This window comes from Haplochromis burtoni, unplaced genomic scaffold (assembly GCF_018398535.1).
Source record: "Haplochromis burtoni strain Fernald_Lab_line unplaced genomic scaffold, NCSU_Asbu1 Contig_370, whole genome shotgun sequence".
In the NCBI taxonomy this organism is placed as follows: Eukaryota; Metazoa; Chordata; class Actinopteri; order Cichliformes; family Cichlidae; genus Haplochromis; species Haplochromis burtoni.
Genome location: NW_024582731.1, coordinates 44,121 through 64,529, shown reverse-complemented (window position 1 = coordinate 64,529; position 20,409 = coordinate 44,121). Strand labels below are relative to the sequence as shown.

The window sequence follows — 20,409 nt, the reverse complement described above, 5'->3', positions numbered from 1 at the left end:
AGTCCCAGAATGAAACTGTGTATTGATGAAAATGAACAAAAGTACTAATTAATGGAATAAAACTGAAACATGCTGTGTGCTACAGCATGCCATGCTGTTCTTAAAGAAGTTAAAGCTAAATGTGTATATAACTTACTATTATCATGGAACATTAGCACAGTTAGAGATAAGTTGCCACCTAGAGTTGAAGAAAACTGGTTCAAAAGCCAAACTTGTGAACAAACCTTCAAATAAAACTCAACTATGACCCAGAGCTTTGTGTCACTACCTATTTTTGAAACGGTCAAGGGTGCGTTAGTTGCCAACTGGAGTCCTCCCTGTCACTTTTAAACTCAGCCATTATTGCAAAAGCCTCATGGTGTCTTGTAAGCCTCTGGGCATATTGTTTATGCGTGACAGGAGAATAAGATCAAATTAGTCCATCTAAACGTTGTGTTACTAGTTACTATGACATTTAGTGCATTTAATGTGTGTGTGTGTGTGTGTGTGTGTGTGTGTGTGTGTGTGTGTTAGGTTCAAAGGACCTTGTGGTGAAAGCTCAGGTTCTGGCTGGCGGCAGAGGAAAAGGGACGTTTGAAGGTGGACTAAAGGGAGGAGTGAGGATCGTCTACTCGTAAGTAACCCACCGTTTATAATTAAACAAAATAAGTCGTTACTGGCAACAAATCGGCTAAATTACGATTGTCTATATGTAAACACATCTTAGATAAAATCCTGTCCTCACTTACGCGTGTACCAAAGAGTATGTTTTGCTGCTTCACAGTAAAACCCATGTTTAAGATTATTAACAGGAAACAGGATCAGCAGGAAATGTTTGTGTTGGCCATGGGAGTGGAAAGATTGTAGGAGAGATAACGGTAAATAACGATCACCCTAGCTCCTCATCATGTTGTGGCACAGAAAGGAGGAGAGGAGAACACATACATGAAGAGGGAGGTGGGAGACACCAGGGAGTTCAGCTCCTTCTGTATGAAGAAACAGTGCTGTGTTTAGAGACCTTAATGATGTTTGACCATGTTTACGTGCTAATCAATTTAACCTACCCTACCTTGAGTAGTGAATATACGGTCATTTGAAGAATGTTTTCCCACGACTCTATACACTTCTGTGAAAAACAGCCTGCGATTCGATAGCTTATAAAAAGATCTTTAGCAACAATAACGTAAAAAACTTGAAGTCATCACAACTGTGCTATCATGAACTTTGACATGCTAGCTACGGTCTGTAGGGTCTGAGATGTAGCTCCTGTGTTTTTTTTGTAGTTTCTTAGCATTGCTAAGTCTGCACTTGCTGAGGATTTTCTGGGCTGTTTCCACTGCTGTAAAATTGTGAGGGGTCTTTCTCATGCCTACAGATTGTAGAGCTGATTGAATATCTGAGCTGCTGTAGTCATCAAAGTGCTTCATTAGTTTTTATTTAGCACAGCTGACTGCTGTGTAATTGGAAAATGCTGCCTACTTGGCAAAGTGTCTCCAGTGTGGCAGCAACAAACTGCAGTAATACTGAAAAATGGATGAAAATGAACTCCAGACTTCATCTGAAGAACAAAATAATGAATTGGACTATTCATTTCCTCTTAATGAGTTTGACAAGCCTGTTCGATTGTCTGTTTTCAGAAGTTACTGCACAGACTTTGCATACTGCTGTTTAGAGGACGAAGGCTGTAAAGAGTGGAAATTAACTTTTTCTGCACCGTACAATACACGGAGCAGATTACACTTACAACCTTGGTAACTGTGTCCATCCTCATTCTCCTGCTTACTGACTAGCTCAGGAAAGTAGTGCTGACAGATATGATATAAATGTTAATAAACTCAAGTAGCTGTTTAATAATTTTAGTTTGTATTGTCCTTACAGGTTTTTATCTATTTGTTTCTTAAGTTTTCTAATTAACTTGTTATGCATTAAAAAGTTTTAAATTTCCTGTCTCCTCCTCATCTCCAGGCCAGAGGAAGCCCGAGACATTTCATCTCAGATGATTGGTCGAAAGCTGTACACCAAGCAGACCGGGGAGGCGGGTCGTATCTGCAACCAGGTGTTCATCTGCGAGCGCAGGTACCCACGCAGAGAATACTACTTTGCCATCACCATGGAGAGGTCCTTTCAGGTGAGGGAACACAGGCGCACCCACAAGAAGCCAAATGATGTGTTTGCTCAGCTGAGAACGATGCTTTCACGGGAAATGAATTTCCTTAAAAAAAACAACAACAAAGGTGGAAAAGTTCAAAAGGAGTGCTCTTAATGCCCATTTCTTTGTGTTTTGTAAATCATGCATTAACCTTTCAAACAAACCTTTAGAGGAGATGATAAATTTTTTATGTTGAATGGTGTTCAGGCTTTGCTCCTCCCCTAAATGGCCCCAAAAAATCACAGATTTAGTGTTACTAATAACCCATCAGTCTCTGTGTAGAGGTGATTAGTATTAGTCTAAGTGTTAGGGAAGGTACACTTACACTACAGTAATCTCATGATGTTCTTGCGTGGCATTGAATGAGCTCTAGATTATTTTAGTTGAGCTGTTGACAGTCTGCAAGCCTAGTGTGAAAAGCTCAAGCTGCTGCTGTTTGTTTACTTAAACACATTAAACACATTACTCATTCATTTAAATTAAGATCTGTATCATAAGAAAAGTCAGCTCTGAAAAAATTAGAGGCAATTTATAAACTACAAAAATTAGATGTGAAATTAAAGATTTAGATGAGACTAACTGTTGTTTTTGTAATGAAACTGTACATCGCACCTCCCCTCCACATCTTTTCATTCAGATGACTAAATTAAGCAAAGCACACATAAATTCATCTGTCAGTGCTTAAATGCATCTTGACTCATCTTCATAAAAAAAAAAAAGTTGTGATTCAGTTAACAGATTTTGTCCTGCTTAAATCCGATTTTGACCACTAGATGGCAGCACAATACTGAAGATAAAGACTGTTCAGCATGACTTACACCAGTATAAAGTCAGTGTTTTTACATGTGTTAAGAATTTTAACACTTTCACTGGATCTTTTTCAGGGTTCAGTGAGTCTGTATGCTTTACTGGCTGTTCAGGTTTTTATTCATAATTAGGCAAAGCTGCTAACATTTGAGTCGATTGTGTCTATAACTTGATCATAGATCATGAACTATGCGGTGAGCAAGAATTTTATGTGTTTAAAACGTTTGCACACTGTTGTATATAGTGTATAAAATTCTGATTGTAATGTATTCCACATGTTCTTACTGTATGGAGAAAGGGATAAAGATGCTGCTCACCACAGAAATTCCTTCTTAGTATTTTGCCGTCATCACAGCAGAAATAAGGAGGTCTCAGCTCAGGAGTCTTTGGAACAAAACCTTGTATTAAACAGGGTTTGTGATCTGAGGAGCCTCCTTAGGATGTGCAGTCATGAAGACTTGTGTGGATAACCTTTTTATTTTTTTCTCTCTATGCAGCTGTGTTTATGAAGCTGCTGCAAGCAATCAGCGCGCTCAGTGATTAGCCTATTGCCAATCAGATGAATGTGAAATTAATAAGTATTTTCATATTTTATAAACTATTTAGTGTTGCTTTTCTAACAACAATGAAAATTACTTACTCCGGTCTGAGAGTTTCTTCTTTTTCCTGTTTTACACGACTTTAAATAGAAAATCTGAGGGTTTGAGAAAATAATCTGAAGATAAATGACATGATTATAAAACTGTTTATTGTTGTCTTTTGCATTTTATTATGAGGACGGTGATTTTACTGTGCAGGCACAGACTACTTTGTTGCTTTTGTTATGAGAGGTTTGAAGACATTGGAATTTTTTTTTTTTTTTTCATGGCAATAGCATCTTTTAGTTTTTACACAGAAAAATAGGAAGTCTGAAGGATGTGGCTTCAGATTTGATTTAAATTACAGGAAGAGCAGCCAGGTCAGTAAAAAAACAGAAGGTAATTTTGATTGTAATTATTGGGAGAGGATAGTCAAAACCTCCTTGCATAAAATCACTCTTATTAAATCACCCGTTTTCTTTGTAAAGGTGTCTATCCGGGGCTTAGGTTTCACAGATTTCGAAACAAAAATGTTGCAGTAACTCTAAGATTTTAAATCCCCATCCCTCCCACTTGTGTCCCACAGGGCCCTGTGCTGATTGGCAGCTCACAGGGTGGCGTGAACATCGAAGATGTTGCAGCGGAAAATCCAGATGCCATTGTGAAGGAACCCATCGACATTGTGGAGGGTATTAAGATGGAGCAGGCTGTCAAGGTGCGATCAATGGTAGATGTAATAAGTCACGAAACAGACTTGAGGTGCACCCACTTTGTAGTTTGGGCTGCAGGAAGACTTGGAGGAAGAGAAAGGGGAGTGTGTTTGTGTGCGTTCATGCTGCAGTGAGTGCCAAAATGTCTAAATCAGAAGGTGCTCTTTGCTGTTTAAAGAAGGTTAACTCTTATCTAAACAAGGTCATTGGTTGGAGAAATTGTTGCATTCTTCTTAGTGTGTTTTTGCACCTATTTTTGATATAATTAAGGTTTTTCGAATTTTTAGTTTGTTATCCGTTAATGACAAATTTCCGCCCATCATCCCAAATTTTCCTCTGAGCCCAAGTTATAATCATTTTCCAGGGCTTATAGAAAACAACTGATATTTTCTCATGTTTACAGTATGAAATTGGTGCCTGGTTTAGAATAATCATACTTTTTTTTATTTTTCAGTCTGATGTTTGCCTTTAAAATAATCTGTTAGAGGGAAAAAAAACCCTTATCCTGTTTTAGATGATGTGCCAAGCAAGATAAATAATGCTCCATGTTGTGCTTTATTTACAAAGATGACTCTACAAACATTCAGCTGGAGCTTTTTACAGAATCAGATTTTCACATGAGATGTACAAACAATAACGGCGATGAAGAAAGAAATGTTCTCAGTTAATTTTAAAATGGTCTCAATAAGACACTGGCTCTAGTCCTTATGAAGGAGTAAGCTTGTTTTTTAAGGACAACAGGTTGTGTAGGTAGGGTTGGGTATTCCTGCAGTGCATCAGGATAATATTCCCAGTGTTTCACTTTTGTCAAATTACAGCCTTATTCCAAAATAGATTACATTCATTTTCTACCTCAGAATTCTATTCACAATACCCTATAATGACAAAGTGAAAAACATTTTCTTTCAATTCTTGCAAGTTTATTAATAATATAACATGTACAGAATTTTTCACAGTCTTTGCTGTGACACACAAAATTGAGCTCAGGTGCATTTCCCTCGGGATGAATAAAGTATTCTGATTCTGATTCTGATTATGTTTCCACTGATCGCCTGTCGGGTGTTTTTACAACTTGACTGGAGTCCACCTGTGGTCAATTCTGTTGAGTGGACGTTGTTTGGAAAAGCACACAGCTGTCTATATACATGTAAGGTCCGACAGCTAAAGGTGCATATCAGAGCACAAACCAAGGAATTGTCTGTAGACCTCTGAGACAGGATTGTATTGAGGTACAGATCTGAGGAAGGGTGCAGAAAACAGCATTGAAGGTCCCAGTGAGCACAGCGGCCTCCATCATCTGTAAGTGGAAGAAGCACCAGGACTCTTCCTAGAGCTGGCCGCCTGACTAATCTGAGCCATCAGGGTAGATGGGCCTTAGTCAGGGAGCTGACCAATAACCTGATGGTTTCTCTAACAAAGCTCCAGCATTTTTCTGTGAAGCGAGGAGAACCTTCCAGAAGGACAGTCATTTCTGAGGACTACACCAATCAGTGCTGCATGGTAGAGTGGCCAGACAGAAGCCACTCCTCAGTAAAAGCCACATGACAGCCCCCCTGGAGTTTGCCAAAAGTCACCTGAAAGATTCAGACCACGAGAAACAAAATCGTCTGGTCTGAGGAAAGAAAGATCAAACGCTCATCACTGCCCATCACCTGGCCAATACCATCCCTACAGTGACGCATGGTGGTGACAGCATCATGCTGGGATGTTTTTCAGCAGCAGGAACTGAGAGATTAGTCAAAGTCGAGGGAAAGATGAGTGCAAACAAATCCTTGATGATAACCTGCTCTAGAGCGCTCTGACTGGGGCAAAGGTTCATCTTCCAACAGGACAATGAACGTAAGCCACAGACAAGATAACAAAGGAGTGGACATCAGGAGCACTCTGTGAATATCCTCAAGTGGCCCAGCCAGAACCCAGAGTTGAACCCAATTCAACATCTTGGAGAGATCCTAAAAGGGCTGCCAACCAACGCTCTGCATAAAGTCTGATAGAGCCTGAGAGTTCCTGACTAACGAATGCGGATCCTATAATCAACAGACAAAAGCACACACACACACACACACACACACACACACACACACACACACAAAAAACCTGAGCATGATACTAAAAATGACTTGAGGCTGTAATTGTGTCATTATGTTTGTTTCATCATCATTATTGCTGTCATTATGGGCCAATGTGGAAGAAGTGAAGCGCTGCAAATACTTTCTGATGCACTGTGGTCTACCTTTTGTCAACAAGATGATGCTGCAGTGTTTGTAATGTAGCTGCTGTACTTTACAGCTACTTGAGCAGCTACTTGTGAGAGAGTGAGGATGTTCCTGCTACATGTACCGAACAAGTAAAAAGCACTAGGGGGAAAATTCAGCACACTTGAGCTGAGCGCTCAGGTGTGTTCACTCAATCACACTTGGATCATGAACTCCATTAACTGTAGTTTATTTCCAGATCACCTGAACAAACTCAAAACATTACAGCTTTCGCAAAACGATCATGTTTAATAATCATTATCACGGCATCTGCACGTTGCAAAAGCTTCTTCTTGACCGATCTTAAAAAAATGCGCTTAACACAGAAACATGATCTTAATAATAATTTCAATTTAAAAAAACAAACAAACTACAAAGATGAAGTGATCGCCCTGTAGCCATGACACATTATGTCTGCTTGTTTCCTGACATAAATCAACTTGGAATTCATAATTACAGAAGGCTTCATCAGGTTCTCCCTCTGTTTCTTCTTACATCAGCAGGAGTGCTTTCACAGTTGCAAGCTGTATCTGGACGGCTCTTGTTGGGTTTTCTCACGGAAGCTGCCATCAGTCTTTTACCACTGTAAATATGTACTGCTCAAAATAAAATGAAGGGAACACTTGATCATCGCAGTCTTACACCAAGTCAGTTAAACCTCTGGACATCAGTCTGTCCAGTTAGGATGCACAACAGGACAGACCCAGTGTCACCTGCTTTGGTATAAATGAAAGTAACAATGGCTTCTTCCCCTCAGAAACATTAAGCACTGATTCTAGACTTGAGTTCTCTAAAAGCAAAGTTAGAGGAATTGTAGTAATAAGAAAATCATTCAAACAGAACACAGTTCATGAAGAAATTATTCTAATCACCTTTAAAAGAAACATGAATTTTGTTATTTTTCTATCAGCTGACTTTCAGAAGCTAATGCTGGAGTTCTTTCTTGTTTTTGGTGGACTTGATTTATTTTGTTTACAGATGTACTCATTTCTCCACCCTGTCTCACTTCTGACTGTCTTTCTTTTCCTTTCCACTTTATTCCTGTTCCCCTGTTGCTGCACATCTCTTTGGCTCTGAATATTGAATATGTTGGTTGTCATAGTGAAAGCAGGGACTCAATATATTTGACAGAGAGAAGAGGTGTTGATTGCAGGGCTCTCAAACTAGATGGAGCGGCATTGATATTCCTTCGCTGCATTTATTTTTGTCCGCCAAGACCACATTTTTCAAACAACGTGATGTTCTTACAGACCCAGCAGGCTTTCCGTGCTTCTAATGAGACCTGTCAAAGCTACTGTTTCTGTTTGAAATTTCACTTTTGTCTTAATGTCGACAGGATTAAGCTCTGTGGGAGCAGTGAATGAGACAAAGTGCTACATATGTGACCAAGAAAACCAAAACAATGAGCTGAAAGATGTTAAAGATATCAGGACAGTTAGAGGAGATGCTTAAATCAAGCTATAATTCTTATGCCATTGTTGATAATGATCAGAACTCCCTTTCTCTCAGTGTACAGAAGTTTTACTACACATTTAATTCCTGACAAATCTTAATGTAAGTAAACCACACAAGCTCAGTGTTTCTACGTGATAAAGAAACGCTGCAGTGGTAAGTAAATCTGTCAGCAAGACTTTTTGGGCAATGACCTACCAGAACTTTTTCTGTAGCTGTACACTTTAATTTAAGCTGCTTCGTAGTTATAAAACAGAAGATATTTGATCATTCAAAAAAATATGAAAATACTGAAAGTTTCTTTCTTTCTAATTACTTAATTACTTTGTAGCGAATGCTGTGAACCTAAAAGTATAAAATCCTCCTTCACATTCTCCAAAGCCGGAGTGCAGTCTTTTCTCAAGCCGATTTTGGCCCCTGGGCTTTATGTTTGGATCCCCTGATCGTGGCTATAAACATGTATTCTTTGGGCATTTCTCTGCCATTTGTTTGAAAATAGCTCGCTGCTGATTTTTTTATTTTTTTTGACAAAGTAAATCTGTCTGCAGGTTGCTCAGAAGATGGGCTTCCCTCCAGCGCTGGTGAATGAGGCAGCTGAGACCATGGTCAAACTGTACAATCTGTTCATTAAGTATGACGCGTCAATGGTCGAGATCAATCCCATGGTGGAAGACTCCTCTGGCATTGGTAGGCGCACACACATGCACCTGTCTGCGTTTCTGTCCTTGTAGGATGGTGCTGGGTCTTGTCTAGCCTTTTCCCCTAACCTAACCCAGCTGTTTGGAGTGATGTATAGCCTGATCATGTGGGCAAACACATGTGTTTACAGTTGTTTTGAGCACATTTTAAGCTTTCAGTAGCAGGAAACTGTTAAAATCCATCAGAGATGCAACCTGAGTTAGAACAGACTAATCTTTCCCTTCTGAGTCATAATATCACTGTTCCACTCTCTATCGCACACATTCTGTCTCATTGAATTTTTAATCATGTGGTCTGGAGAACAAAAGAGAAAACATCCTCTTTGAACACAGAGTCAGAGTCACTGTTAGGTTAGGAAAAGCTTGAAAAAGGAATATAATGGCATTATTTTATGGTATTTTAATAAATGTAAAAACCAGTTTGGTCTTACCGAACAGTTCAGCATGTATTCAAATGAAAAGCATGCAGGTGCCCAAATTTAGTTTTGGAATTTTTTTTAAGGATTTGTAAATCTGGTAATCTAAAAAATGGCCATTCATTTCATTGATGGCATTTCATAAAAATTAATTACATTTTTTTATGTCTTAATCCAAAAATAATATTATTAAGGAAAACAGTGGTGAGAGGCTGCTGCAAAACCACATTTATTGCAATGAAGTAGCAATCTTGTTACCTTGGACATGGTTGCTTTGAAGATGGGTATCAGACCTGTGACCGGTCACAGTTGGCTGTCACATTAAAGACCTTTGGTGATAAAACTGAATCAAGACACTGCTATCAGTTTGCAACTGAATGGGGTTGTTTTGTGATAGTATGCCATTTAACTGTGATAAATCCCTGGGAATCACAGACCTGTGGTCATCTCCATGCACAGAAATCACCTTTAATAAATAGTGATATAGTTGCTTCAGGACGACTGTTTAGTTGGGAAGTGACTTGGTGCTCGGTGACCTTAATATAACCAGAATACAAGCTGCCCGGTGACCAGTTGAGTCTCCTACTGCAAAGAGACTCATCAGAGAGTTCAGCTCATTGGCAGACTGACCAAATCTTTTGGCAAATGTTTGCAATCCTTCTTTAAAGTAAAATATTCAATGCAATCACTGGGCAACCACCATTTTTTGTTTATTTGTTTTTTTTTTTTTGCACAGGTGGATTGATTATAAAAACTCTGCTAGCTTTTGTTTTACCAGGAAATGCTTTCATGGTGATTATAGTAACAAGCGCTGTTGCTGTGAATGCTACACAGCAAAGAGAGGCTTTACTTCCACATTAAACTACAACTCTTCACTGCTGTTGTGTTATCAGTCATGTTGTTCAGAAAAATATGTACTTGGACTGAATTGTGTAATCATTTTTGTTGACGTGCATGTGCCTAGGGTCTCTTTTTTTACTAAATATAAGCGAGAAGCAGCATCGGCTTCTTGCTGCATTTTTCACTCTTTCACTCTTTTTCAAATCTTCCGGAAGATTGGTTGGAGTTGCACTTTTTTTCAGCTGCACAGTCATGTTGCTCAAGAGGGTTGACCCTGACAGACATTAACCATACACGACTTGTCAGTTTAATCATTAGTTGGGGAATTTACCTCTTGACAAATATCAGGATTCTTTAATTTCCCGGGCCTAGTTGACATTAAAGAAAAATGGAGCCATGCTAGTCTTGCCCAGGTTTGCAGTCTTGCTGACTGAGATGTGAATGGTGTGTGGTTGGTATGCTTGTGCAGCTCTTGGCCTCTAAAGGTCATTTTCATTTTGCGGAACAGACTAATTTAACTGGACTTATGGGTCTCTGGCAAAGAGGAATGCACTGGGGTTTGTCCATGAAAGCATCCTGGAGATGATGAGGAGATTGATTTCAGTCTGAGGTGTGCGTGTTGTTCTGTCAGTGAGTCAGAGTTAATGGCTTTGCCTGATGCACAGTGATGAGCTCCTCAGGCATGAATCACAGCTCTCAAACACAGTTGTGAGGAAAGGAGACCGCTGACCTTTGTGCCAAACACTATGCTGAGTGCCTGATGAGCTGTTAGGTCCTCCTTCTGCATGATCATATATATATATATATATATATTCAATTATTTGATCATTTCTGAGGTGATATGCATTTAGAAAAAAAGAACTCAGCTGCACATTTACATTCCTGGTGCCAGTTCTGGAAACACTCTGTGACACACCTCTGTGGCATGGCTCTCTGGCAGATGGAGAGATGAGCTGACATTGATCTTCTTCTAATGTCAAAATCTTATGTGTCTCCTTGTCAACAGTGATGTGCATGGATGCCAAGATCAACTTTGACTCCAATGCAGCGTACCGCCAGCAGAAAGTGTTTGAACTGCGGGACTGGACTCAAGAGGACCCGCGGGACCGGCAGGCCGCCACGGCTGACCTCAACTATATCGGTCTTGATGGAACCATCGGCTGTCTGGGTCAGTCCAAGCGAAATGTCAGAAAAGCTATTTAGTAGTTTCATTTTTTGTGTTTATTATAGCTTTTGAACCTATTTGGTGGTCATTTTGAGATATGTTCTCAGTTGTAATCCTGATTGGGTACTGCATTTCCCATAATGCTCGGTTGTGCCAGACAGAAAATGAACGTTATAGGTTATAATGGTAACCCAGAGATATTAATATGACCAAACTGGACAAGATATGAATATCTATAGATTAAAAAAAGGAGCTTGCTAATTTGTCTGCGATATCCTGCAGTCTGTCAGTCTCCTGTTTACTGTCTTTTTCTCCCTCAACTTTCTAGCCACCTCAACTCCATACACAGCATCCCACAACATAAAGCCACCAAATAAGACACCTTGTGGCCTTTTAGTGGAACTGTTTGTTTTTCTTGACTTACTCTAAACAATGTCTCAGAAACAGTTCACAGGTCCAGCTGAGCTGCTGTGTTGTGTCCAGTGCTGTGCTAGCTTATCTGACACAATTCTGTCTCTTAACAATGAAAAGCAGATCATACACTGTGTTTTTTTTCCTCTTTCTTATGTCTTTAAAAATATCCAAACTCAGTAGCTTGTTGTTGGCTCTAACACTTTCTACTGGCTCAAAGTGCGAGGGACTCATAAATACAATGGGGTGGTATTTTACAGCACAGTGGCACCCAAGTCTTGTTTCCATGTGTAAAAACTCTTTTTAGTGAGAGTCTGTAATGTTTTGTCATCATTTAAAGATTTCAAAATGGATATTAAACCATTTCCAACCACTTTCACATAACATAAGGAAGAAGCACAGTTAGTTTCAGACCTAGAAGTACACACCTGAGCTGCTTTAGTGCAAAGTGGTGCATCAGTATCAGCCATTAAAACCTACCAGCCTATCACCAATTGGCTTTTTATAACGACTATCAGACCAGTCTTTGAGTGTAAAGACAGCACTGTCGTAGTAGGAGCTCTTTTAGTTGTGATTTAAATGTAATGCGTTTCCATTTAATGTCAGTCTTATTATCAATGAGTGTTTTGGGGTTTTTTTTTTCCAGTACATATTCAGTGCAAAAGAAGAAAATCGTCTGCCTGAATCATTTGACCAGTGGCTTTGTCTGTTTTAGTAAATGGAGCAGGTCTGGCCATGGCTACCATGGACATCATCAAGCTCCATGGCGGCACACCAGCCAACTTCCTGGATGTAGGAGGAGGAGCCACAGCTCATCAGGTGACGGAGGCCTTCAAACTCATCACCTCTGACAGGAGGGTAAGAAGATGCCAGCTTCCAAAGGCTGTTCATGGTTTTAAACAGGAAACTGTTGAAGCTCGATGTAGCTCACCCCTCTGAGCTCATCAACATTCAGTTTTTGATGAAGTTGTTTCTTTTTTCTTTTTTTCCTCAGGTTCAGGCTATCCTGGTCAATATCTTCGGAGGAATTATGAGGTGTGACGTCATCGCCCAGGGTATCATCATGGCTGTAAGAGACTTGGACCTCAAGATACCCATCGTTGTCCGGTTACAAGGTGAGGAACAAACTGCTATTTTTTTTTTTAAATTTTCTTAAAAGGATTTAAAATGTGGCATTGTATTCATTAACTTGTTAAATTGAAGCTTTGACTTTATCCTTATTTGAATTTTTACTGTTGTTAAATAATTTCCCATGAATTTGATGGGGGATTGATGCTTCCCTCCTTCTGAATGTTGAACGAAAGGATGACGACCTCAGACATCTGGTAGCAGCCAGTTGAAGTGATTTGGGAATAGGATCAGAGATCAGGATCAGAGATTATATATATCTCATCTGCACTAGGAGCCCCTCGGGATCCCTCCATGAGAAGATCTTGCTGAATTCAGGGATGTCTGATCTTAGCGAGCTATGGAATGCAAGGAAATCCTGACAACTCTCCAGCACAGTATCTCAGATTGAAAACAAGTACAGATATTTGTAACGCAGATTTCATTACCAACCTGACCAACAGCCTAAACCTTGTTTTAAAAGGAAATGGAAATAGACAGGGGTTTGGTCCCAAACACAGTGTTGTAATGTTCTGGATCAACCACAGCCACAGGCTCCCCCTCCAGTGGAAACACACACTCTCCCCCACCTTGTCAGGCGGGTTAACTGGCAGCAGCTGGCAGTGCTGAGGGGGGGGGGACTCGTGTCTGTTTCATTTGATGCTTCCTACTTCAAAGTCTGGCTCCTGGAAACGCGCAGAAAACGACAAACACAAATGAGGTGTGAATTATTGTGATATCGTGTGATATATGCATATGTACATTCATACTCTATATTATCAAAGGAGGCCAAGTGTTGAATACAAAGACTTGCTGGTCCTTTGTGGCCTTCCAGAGAGCTGAATCCCTCACTGGGTGAAATTCCTCTGCCAATTTGGTTTTCTCATCTTTATTCATTCGGCAGTGCAAGGCAGTGAAATTTGCAAGCACAAAGAAATGGTGCATGGAGCCTAAACAGAGCTGACATTTCTCAGTTTTCCTCAGGGTAACATTTTCTGCTCCTGTTTTCTATTTTGGAAACGAGAGGATGTCACCTCAAAATGCTGCTGCTGAGGTTTGCGTTCCAGCGCCAAGACTGTAACGGCACTGCAGCTTTAGACACGTTACGTGAATTAAACAGGAGCGCTGCCTTCTGTTTACATGTTTAATCAGTTTTTTAAAAGTTATTCTTTACGCATTTTATAATCTAAGATGTAGAAGCGGAGTCATTAGGTAGTTCTGTCTTATATCTCAATTAGCACCTCTGTGGTCTTGTCTGCAAGTGTAAATGCACTGGTGAAGAACAGGACGGGTAGTTTTGGTGTTGTTGGGTTTTTTTTTTAATTTTAGGGAAGCTTTGCATGTTGAAAATAATCAATGTATTCCTTATTTATCACGTACAGAGCCTCAGTGCTGCCACTCAGTTCATATGCTCTCTGAAATGAGATATTTCAGCTCCTCACCCGTTAAATCTTTCCTTGATTAAAAACAACATTTGATGGCCTCCTCTTCACCTGACCTCCCCTTAATCATGAGTTTTGACTCAGTATATGTCAAAGACATGGTTTGATCACCATTATAATAGTTTCTGGGTAGCTGCATAGTCAGAGACCCAGGCCCTTGCTAACTTCTGATGCACACCCATTCATTTTGTTCTATAAGCCTGAAATATGACAGAAATGACTCAGTTCTGAAAAGCTTCAATTGTTACTGCTGATTGGCTTTCAAGGGTTAAAAAGTTAATGCCACCCTCCTTTTCTTTTGATTGGCTGCTCCTTGCATGCTGTATTTTTTTTATTTATTTATTTTTTTATATAGGATGTTATGATCAGCAGTGTCACAAGGCTTTGGATGATGACTCCTTGTTGGAGTCACCTGAACAGAGATGGACTTGGGCTGCTTTAAGGTCACTTTGTATAAAATCTGTTTCAAAGAGAAAATAAGATATGGGTGAAAGGTTCAACAACAGAGGAAGTTGCCTTCTTTAGCAGAGTACATCCTAGTTCATGGTTTGCAGCAGATGTTTTCAGTTCCTTTGTAGTGATGTGTGCTTCTTTAGAGGTTTGGACATACTTAACATACTTGCACAATTAAAAAATTGCTCATTAATATTGACCATAGCAGAAACTTTGTGTATTTTATATTTTCTTCAGGGAGTATTTTCACACACACAGTTTTTGGACATGGTTGAATGTAACTGAGATTTTGTTGGTTACCTATAGCGATGTGATTAAATACTGTGGTTTGTTTTTCTACCTTCAAAATGAAGTTAATTGACTGAGTGCGGTTGATACTGTAAGGCTTCAGAGTACTCAGTCATTCAGTCATCTGAAACTAAATACTCTGCTGTTAGTCTAAAACTCTGAAGGCTATTTGAATTTTAACACCCTGCAGTACAGGGTAAGATGGACTGCAGCAGATGCATTTGATTCATTTGGCAAGAATTCCTTCATGTATTCTTCATCTGCTTTTATCTTCTAAAGTTAGTGGTAAAGGGTAAAAGAAAGTAGTTGGAATAACTTTCCAAAGCTGTTAAATTCTGCCTTGTAACCTCTTAAACATATCTGCGGTGTTTTTAACTTTGATAAACTTTAAGCATCACACCGATGAGCTTGAAACTCAGATGCTTCATGGATTTTAAGTCAGCGCTACAAGTAGCACCTCTGTAAGGCTCTACATCAGCACAAAGACATGCTTTTCCTGTGAGCCAATCCACAAATGTGCGTGTGACCAAATGACTTGTTAATCGGGGCCGGACTCGGATACATCAGATGGGTCACAGCTCCTAATTCGACTCTGGAAACTTGAATGGACCACGTTCTCCTTTCAAAATAGGAACATGCTCTCTTTTAAAATTTTAATGTTTTTTTTTTTTTTAAATAATAAATATACTGTGTGTGTGTGTGTCTACACACTGACAAGTTACTTTGGTATGTTTATACATGCTCTTTCGTGTCTAAGACTGCTTCCTGGTTTATCCTGGATTCATGGGTTTGTGTATTTGTGTCAGTGGCTAATTCTGTAATGGATGTGTCTGCTTTGCTCTGTTTGTAATTCTTTTCTGGGTTGTGAGGTCTGTCTGTATAATCAGGCATTAAAGCAGACGTTGTTGATCTCCATTGATTTGTCTTCTTTTTGCTGACGAAGTACCTGTAAAATAAGCCTCCGTTACCGTTTTTCCCCTATGGTTGTATCTGTGGTTGCCATGGCTGCACACCAAGCCACAGAGGCAAGCTGAAAAAAGTTGAACCATGAAGTGTGAAGGCATCCACCAAACAAAGGAGGAGGCAACGGCTTCCTGTGTGACAGCAGCTTTAATAAAAACTCTCTGCTGGGAGGTTATAGGGCAGTTTTAGGGAAATTGAGTTTTCACTTTGGTTCGGCGAACATTTTCTTTTTCATCAAAGAAACTTCATCAGCTCTCCAAACTTCTGGAAAGACCTTTTAGACATTCAGCTTTGTTTTTCCCGAGTGCAAATGGAAACTGTGGTCTGAGGGTGGACAGTACAGGAGGCACAGGTATCCACAGAAAACCACAAGGAGGTTATTAGCTTCCTCGAGGTTCAAAAACATTCAACAGCATCCAAATGAATGTTTGCCGTATCAAGAAACTCTATCAGTTCTGACAGTGACACAGCTGTAGGGTGGCCAAAGGTACTGCTGTTTTGAAAAACTGACTTTTTTTCATGTGTTTTTTTTTTTTTTTTTTTGTTTGTTCTTAGGAACAAGAGTGGACGACGCCAAAGCTCTGATTGCTGCCAGTCCACTGAAAATCCTGGCCTGCGACGACCTGGACGAAGCTGCAAAAATGGTACGCACAAAGACCCACGTTCAACTCAAATGCTCACGTCATGAATGGGGAGAGCAGAGCTGACATGTACCTGCCTTTAGATGTGTCGCTGTATGTGAGGAGGCGGAGGGTGTGTGTGTGTGTGTGTGAGTGTGTGAGGAAAAACGTCACTTTACATTTATAGCACAAAGTAACCAGAAAGCAGCAACAGTGTGAAAGCGTATGTGAGAACAGGGTTGGGGAGCAGGTGTGCCGGGAGGCAGTTTGATAACATTTTATTAAATCTTACTCTGTTCTAAACACTTTTCACATCCAATTAAGCTGCTTGATTAATTGCTTAAAAGTGGACTGATTCCAGCTTTCATGTAACGATTATATATGTAGAAAATGGTTGTATTTGATCTAAAAACAGGATATTAGTGATGAGCAGGATCAGCTTTGTTAGATATGTGAGTTAGCGAGGAAATGAAAGCCTTTGTTCTGTTCTTCTGTAGTTAGAATACAAAAGATTTTCAGGAAAGATGAGAAAGAATGAAAACCCTTTAAATTGTTGTGAGTGGAGAGTCCTTGTTATTAGATTAGGAAAATAAACGTGTATCAGTCACCTGTATTAGTAGTTGTCGTGTTTGGTATTTTTGTTCTGCCAAAATAACTAAAAAAATTTTTTTAAACTTTAGAATTAATATGATTTTGGAGAAAATTACTAGACAAGTATGACATGATATGGCATGAAACTGCAGCATGTGTCTCAGTTCACAAACCACAAGAACAAGACTGCACATGTGCAATCAGCTGATTAACAGGTGCAGCTGCTCTGTGACTGTTCAAGTAGAGTTTGAGGTGTGCGTGCGGCGAGAGAAAAATATGCGTCTTCTAGATGACACTTGGGCGGCCCACTCCCACGGTAAAAGTTCTAGAAAAAGTTTTAGAAACGTAGAACATCAGCGGCTAAGTTGGTAGTAATGATGTGAAGTGAAGCATGACTGCTGTGAGTGATGGGGATGTCAGCTGTCAAACCTGAAGTGCACTATGTCTCAATCCTAAATTGAAAGCAGAATACCTGCATAACACCTGAATTTCAGACTTTTCAAGCACAGTCAGGAGGAGGATTGGGATCCCATTGAAACAGTTGCATGACTTCAGAGACCTGTATCATTTGTGTCATCTGTTCTGTATTGACTGTCTTAAAAAAAGGTCTCCTTTTTAAAACACGGGTTTGTTGGTTAAATAAAGGTCAATTGTAAAAGTATGTTATGTTAAATTTTATTTCATGAGCCCACTCTGCTCTGTCCACAGGTTGTAAAGCTTTCTGAAATCGTCTCCCTTGCAAAGGAAGCTCAAGTGGACATCACTTTCCAGCTGCCCATCTAAGAAACCCAACCTTTCAGATCTCTTCCTCCAAGCACTTCCTCTCTCACACCGCTGGGTCAGCCTATCAACAACACGCCACTCCACTACCCAATCAAACAGCAACATGAGCTAGAGAGAAGACACATTAGGTTAGCCCTTTGTTGAACCTCTTTCTGGCTCTGTGGCACAATGACACGACTCTGAACAGCCCCCCCCCCCTTTACTCAAAGTCTCAAACCCAGAAAATACCCTTAAGTTGCACTTGAGTCGATACGCACAAACCTCCTCCTTCTCCTCCTCGTTCTTTTTCGCTCTCTTCCACCCTGAGAGGGACACTCGCGGTGAGCCTTTCTGTCTTCTTTGGTACTTGTTGCGAACACTTCCTTTGACCTACTTTGAAACAATAATAGAATAAAAACAGTAGCTTTGTCTTGTTACTCGGTGTTCAGGTTGGGGCTCTTTTGAGTCTGATCATTTCCTGTTTTCAGCTGAATGCTTGTGAGCTGGGACCCACTAGTGCTGTCCATTACACGGTTTAGCACGAGTGCCTTTCAATCTCTAAATAGGAATGTATCCCTCCATTCATGATTTTCTTTGTGTGTGAGTGAAGAGCTACAAACACACAAACAACATGCTGGCAAGCTTGACACTGGCATGAGGAAACAACCTCAGTTTTCTCCTTAATGGAGAATCAGCAGCATTGATTTAATATTGGTGGGGTTTATTTTCCATGCAGGCCTCAGTGTTATTTCTGTACCTCCTGTAGGCATGAGTTCCTCAGCCTCCTTCATTACTCCTGACACAGCAGATGTTTCCTCCTTTCAAAACTGCACACTCGGCACGGACGGTCTTCGGGTTCATCTCTGACTTTACCTGAAGGTTTGAACGGCTCAATCCGGTTTAACCCGGGTTTGAACGAGTCGCATTTGTTTGCCTGAATTATTAGACACCAGACCTGCGGGCGTATCGATCGACGTCAGGATCTGAGCGAGTATTGATGAGCGGGCCTGGCGTTTGGACTGTGCCCCAGCTGTGGTGGAGCTCGTGTGTGGGTATGTTGAACACAGGTGATACATCACAGCTAACTTTCTTTTTTAAAATAAATGAATTATTCAGTGTTTGTGTTGGGCACCTCAAGTTTTGCCAGGAAGGAACATGGAGATCAAAAGTTGAATGATCTCAAAGTAAATCAAGAGAGCTTGGTGTACGTTCCTGTTCCCATGGAAACTGCTCCTGCTTACCTGCCAGGTTTCAACCAGATGGAGTTCACATCTTGTGACCATCTGACAATCAAAAAGGCCGTTGTTTTGATGTCTTTCATGACAATACTTTTAAGATCTCTTTGTTTTGAGCTGCTAATTAATCCAAATAAGGAATTTGAAGTATTCCCGGGCAGTGTGAAAATAATTAAACAGAAAATGCAAAAAGTTCTCAGTTGCAGTCTTCGTGTTTTAATATTGAGATTATTTTCCAAATTGAAACTGCACAAAACAGGAGGACGCAAGCACTTCCACTGTCATCCAAACAGTACTTGCTTATACTGTCTAAAGGGGGCAGCCAGGAAGTCTGAAGGTTGACGTTCACAAGTCACAAGTTTTTCCGGTTGAGCTCAAACTGAAGAGGACAGAAAAGTCACTGGTTCCGATTGCAGGTTTATCACCGTGTTCAAAGTGGTCATTGTAGGCAACTTTCTTGTTAAATGAACTACTGCCATAATTCCCCCCAAAGAGAGCATGAAAGTCACCAGAAATGGACTGATGACTGCTGAAGACACTGGAATTTTGTGTCGTTCTTTATTTATCTGCTTTGTTCTCTCTATGGAATAATTCACTGGTTTAGACCTCTGCAGTTGCTGCTCCCGTGTGTTCAGTCGTGCCATCGCGCCACAGTCTATTAGCTCCTTTTTTTGTTTCTGTTTGTGAAGTCAGAGTCGAGGTTGGGGTACTCCAAGTCAAACTGTAAAACGGCTGTAGGTTTTTTTTCCTCCTTCCCTTTACTCCTCCTCCTCCAGCTCTCCAAACACAAGCCGACATTGTGAGTTGTACGTCATTTATTTTATCTTGTAAATAACCAGACTGATGTTCTCGCTCTGTAAAATATTTATGCTCCTCACAAAGAGCACAGCAAAGGAAGAAAAAGAAAAGAATAAATACAGAGAACACCAACTTTTCCCTGGTTGAATTTCTTGTCTCCGGTGTGTTTTGTCTTGGACGCTGTACAAAGCTGAGCATTTATTTTGGTTTAATCTTCTTACCAAAAAATGCCTAATTGGTGCTGAATGTAGTGGCACCATAAAGCCTCAGAAGCCTTTATTTAGTTTCCTGTTAAAGAGCAACTGTTTAATGTTTTGTATGAGTTTGAAATCAAGAACCTGCAATAGTCTTGTGAGATGGTGGAGAATGCTATTCATACATCCAGGCCTCCACCCATTTCTTCTGCTTATCCGGGGCATGGGTCACAGAGACAGCAGCCTAAGCAGAGAGGCCCAGACTTCCCTCTCACCAGCCACCACCTCTAGCTTAGTTTGGCAGGAGGTCCTCGGTGTGCCAGGAACACCTACAGCCGGAGGCATTCTACTAGGCTGGCTCCTTTCGATGTGGAGAGGCTCTATTCTGAGCCCTACTCGGATGAGTGAACTCACCACTTTCTCTAAGGGAGAGTCCAGCCACCTTTTGAAGAAAGCTTGCTTTGCTGATATCTGCCATCTCGTACTTTCAGTCACT

The 20,409-nt window shown here is 40.4% G+C and overlaps 1 protein-coding gene across 1 annotated transcript in view; it reads left to right on the top strand.

Moving 5' to 3' along the window:
• The window catches only part of sucla2 (succinate-CoA ligase ADP-forming subunit beta), a 33,003-nt gene extending 13,152 nt beyond the window's left edge, over positions 1-19,851 (top strand). The window contains exons 3-11 of the mRNA XM_005943426.2: positions 514-613; positions 1,945-2,107; positions 4,100-4,228; positions 8,479-8,617; positions 10,891-11,052; positions 12,176-12,318; positions 12,455-12,575; positions 16,269-16,357; positions 17,633-19,851. Coding sequence (XP_005943488.1) covers positions 514-613; positions 1,945-2,107; positions 4,100-4,228; positions 8,479-8,617; positions 10,891-11,052; positions 12,176-12,318; positions 12,455-12,575; positions 16,269-16,357; positions 17,633-17,707 — 1,121 coding nt within the window. The 3' untranslated portion in view covers positions 17,708-19,851. The remainder of the gene's footprint in view (positions 1-513; positions 614-1,944; positions 2,108-4,099; positions 4,229-8,478; positions 8,618-10,890; positions 11,053-12,175; positions 12,319-12,454; positions 12,576-16,268; positions 16,358-17,632) is intronic.
• The last annotated feature ends 558 nt before the right edge of the window (positions 19,852-20,409 follow it).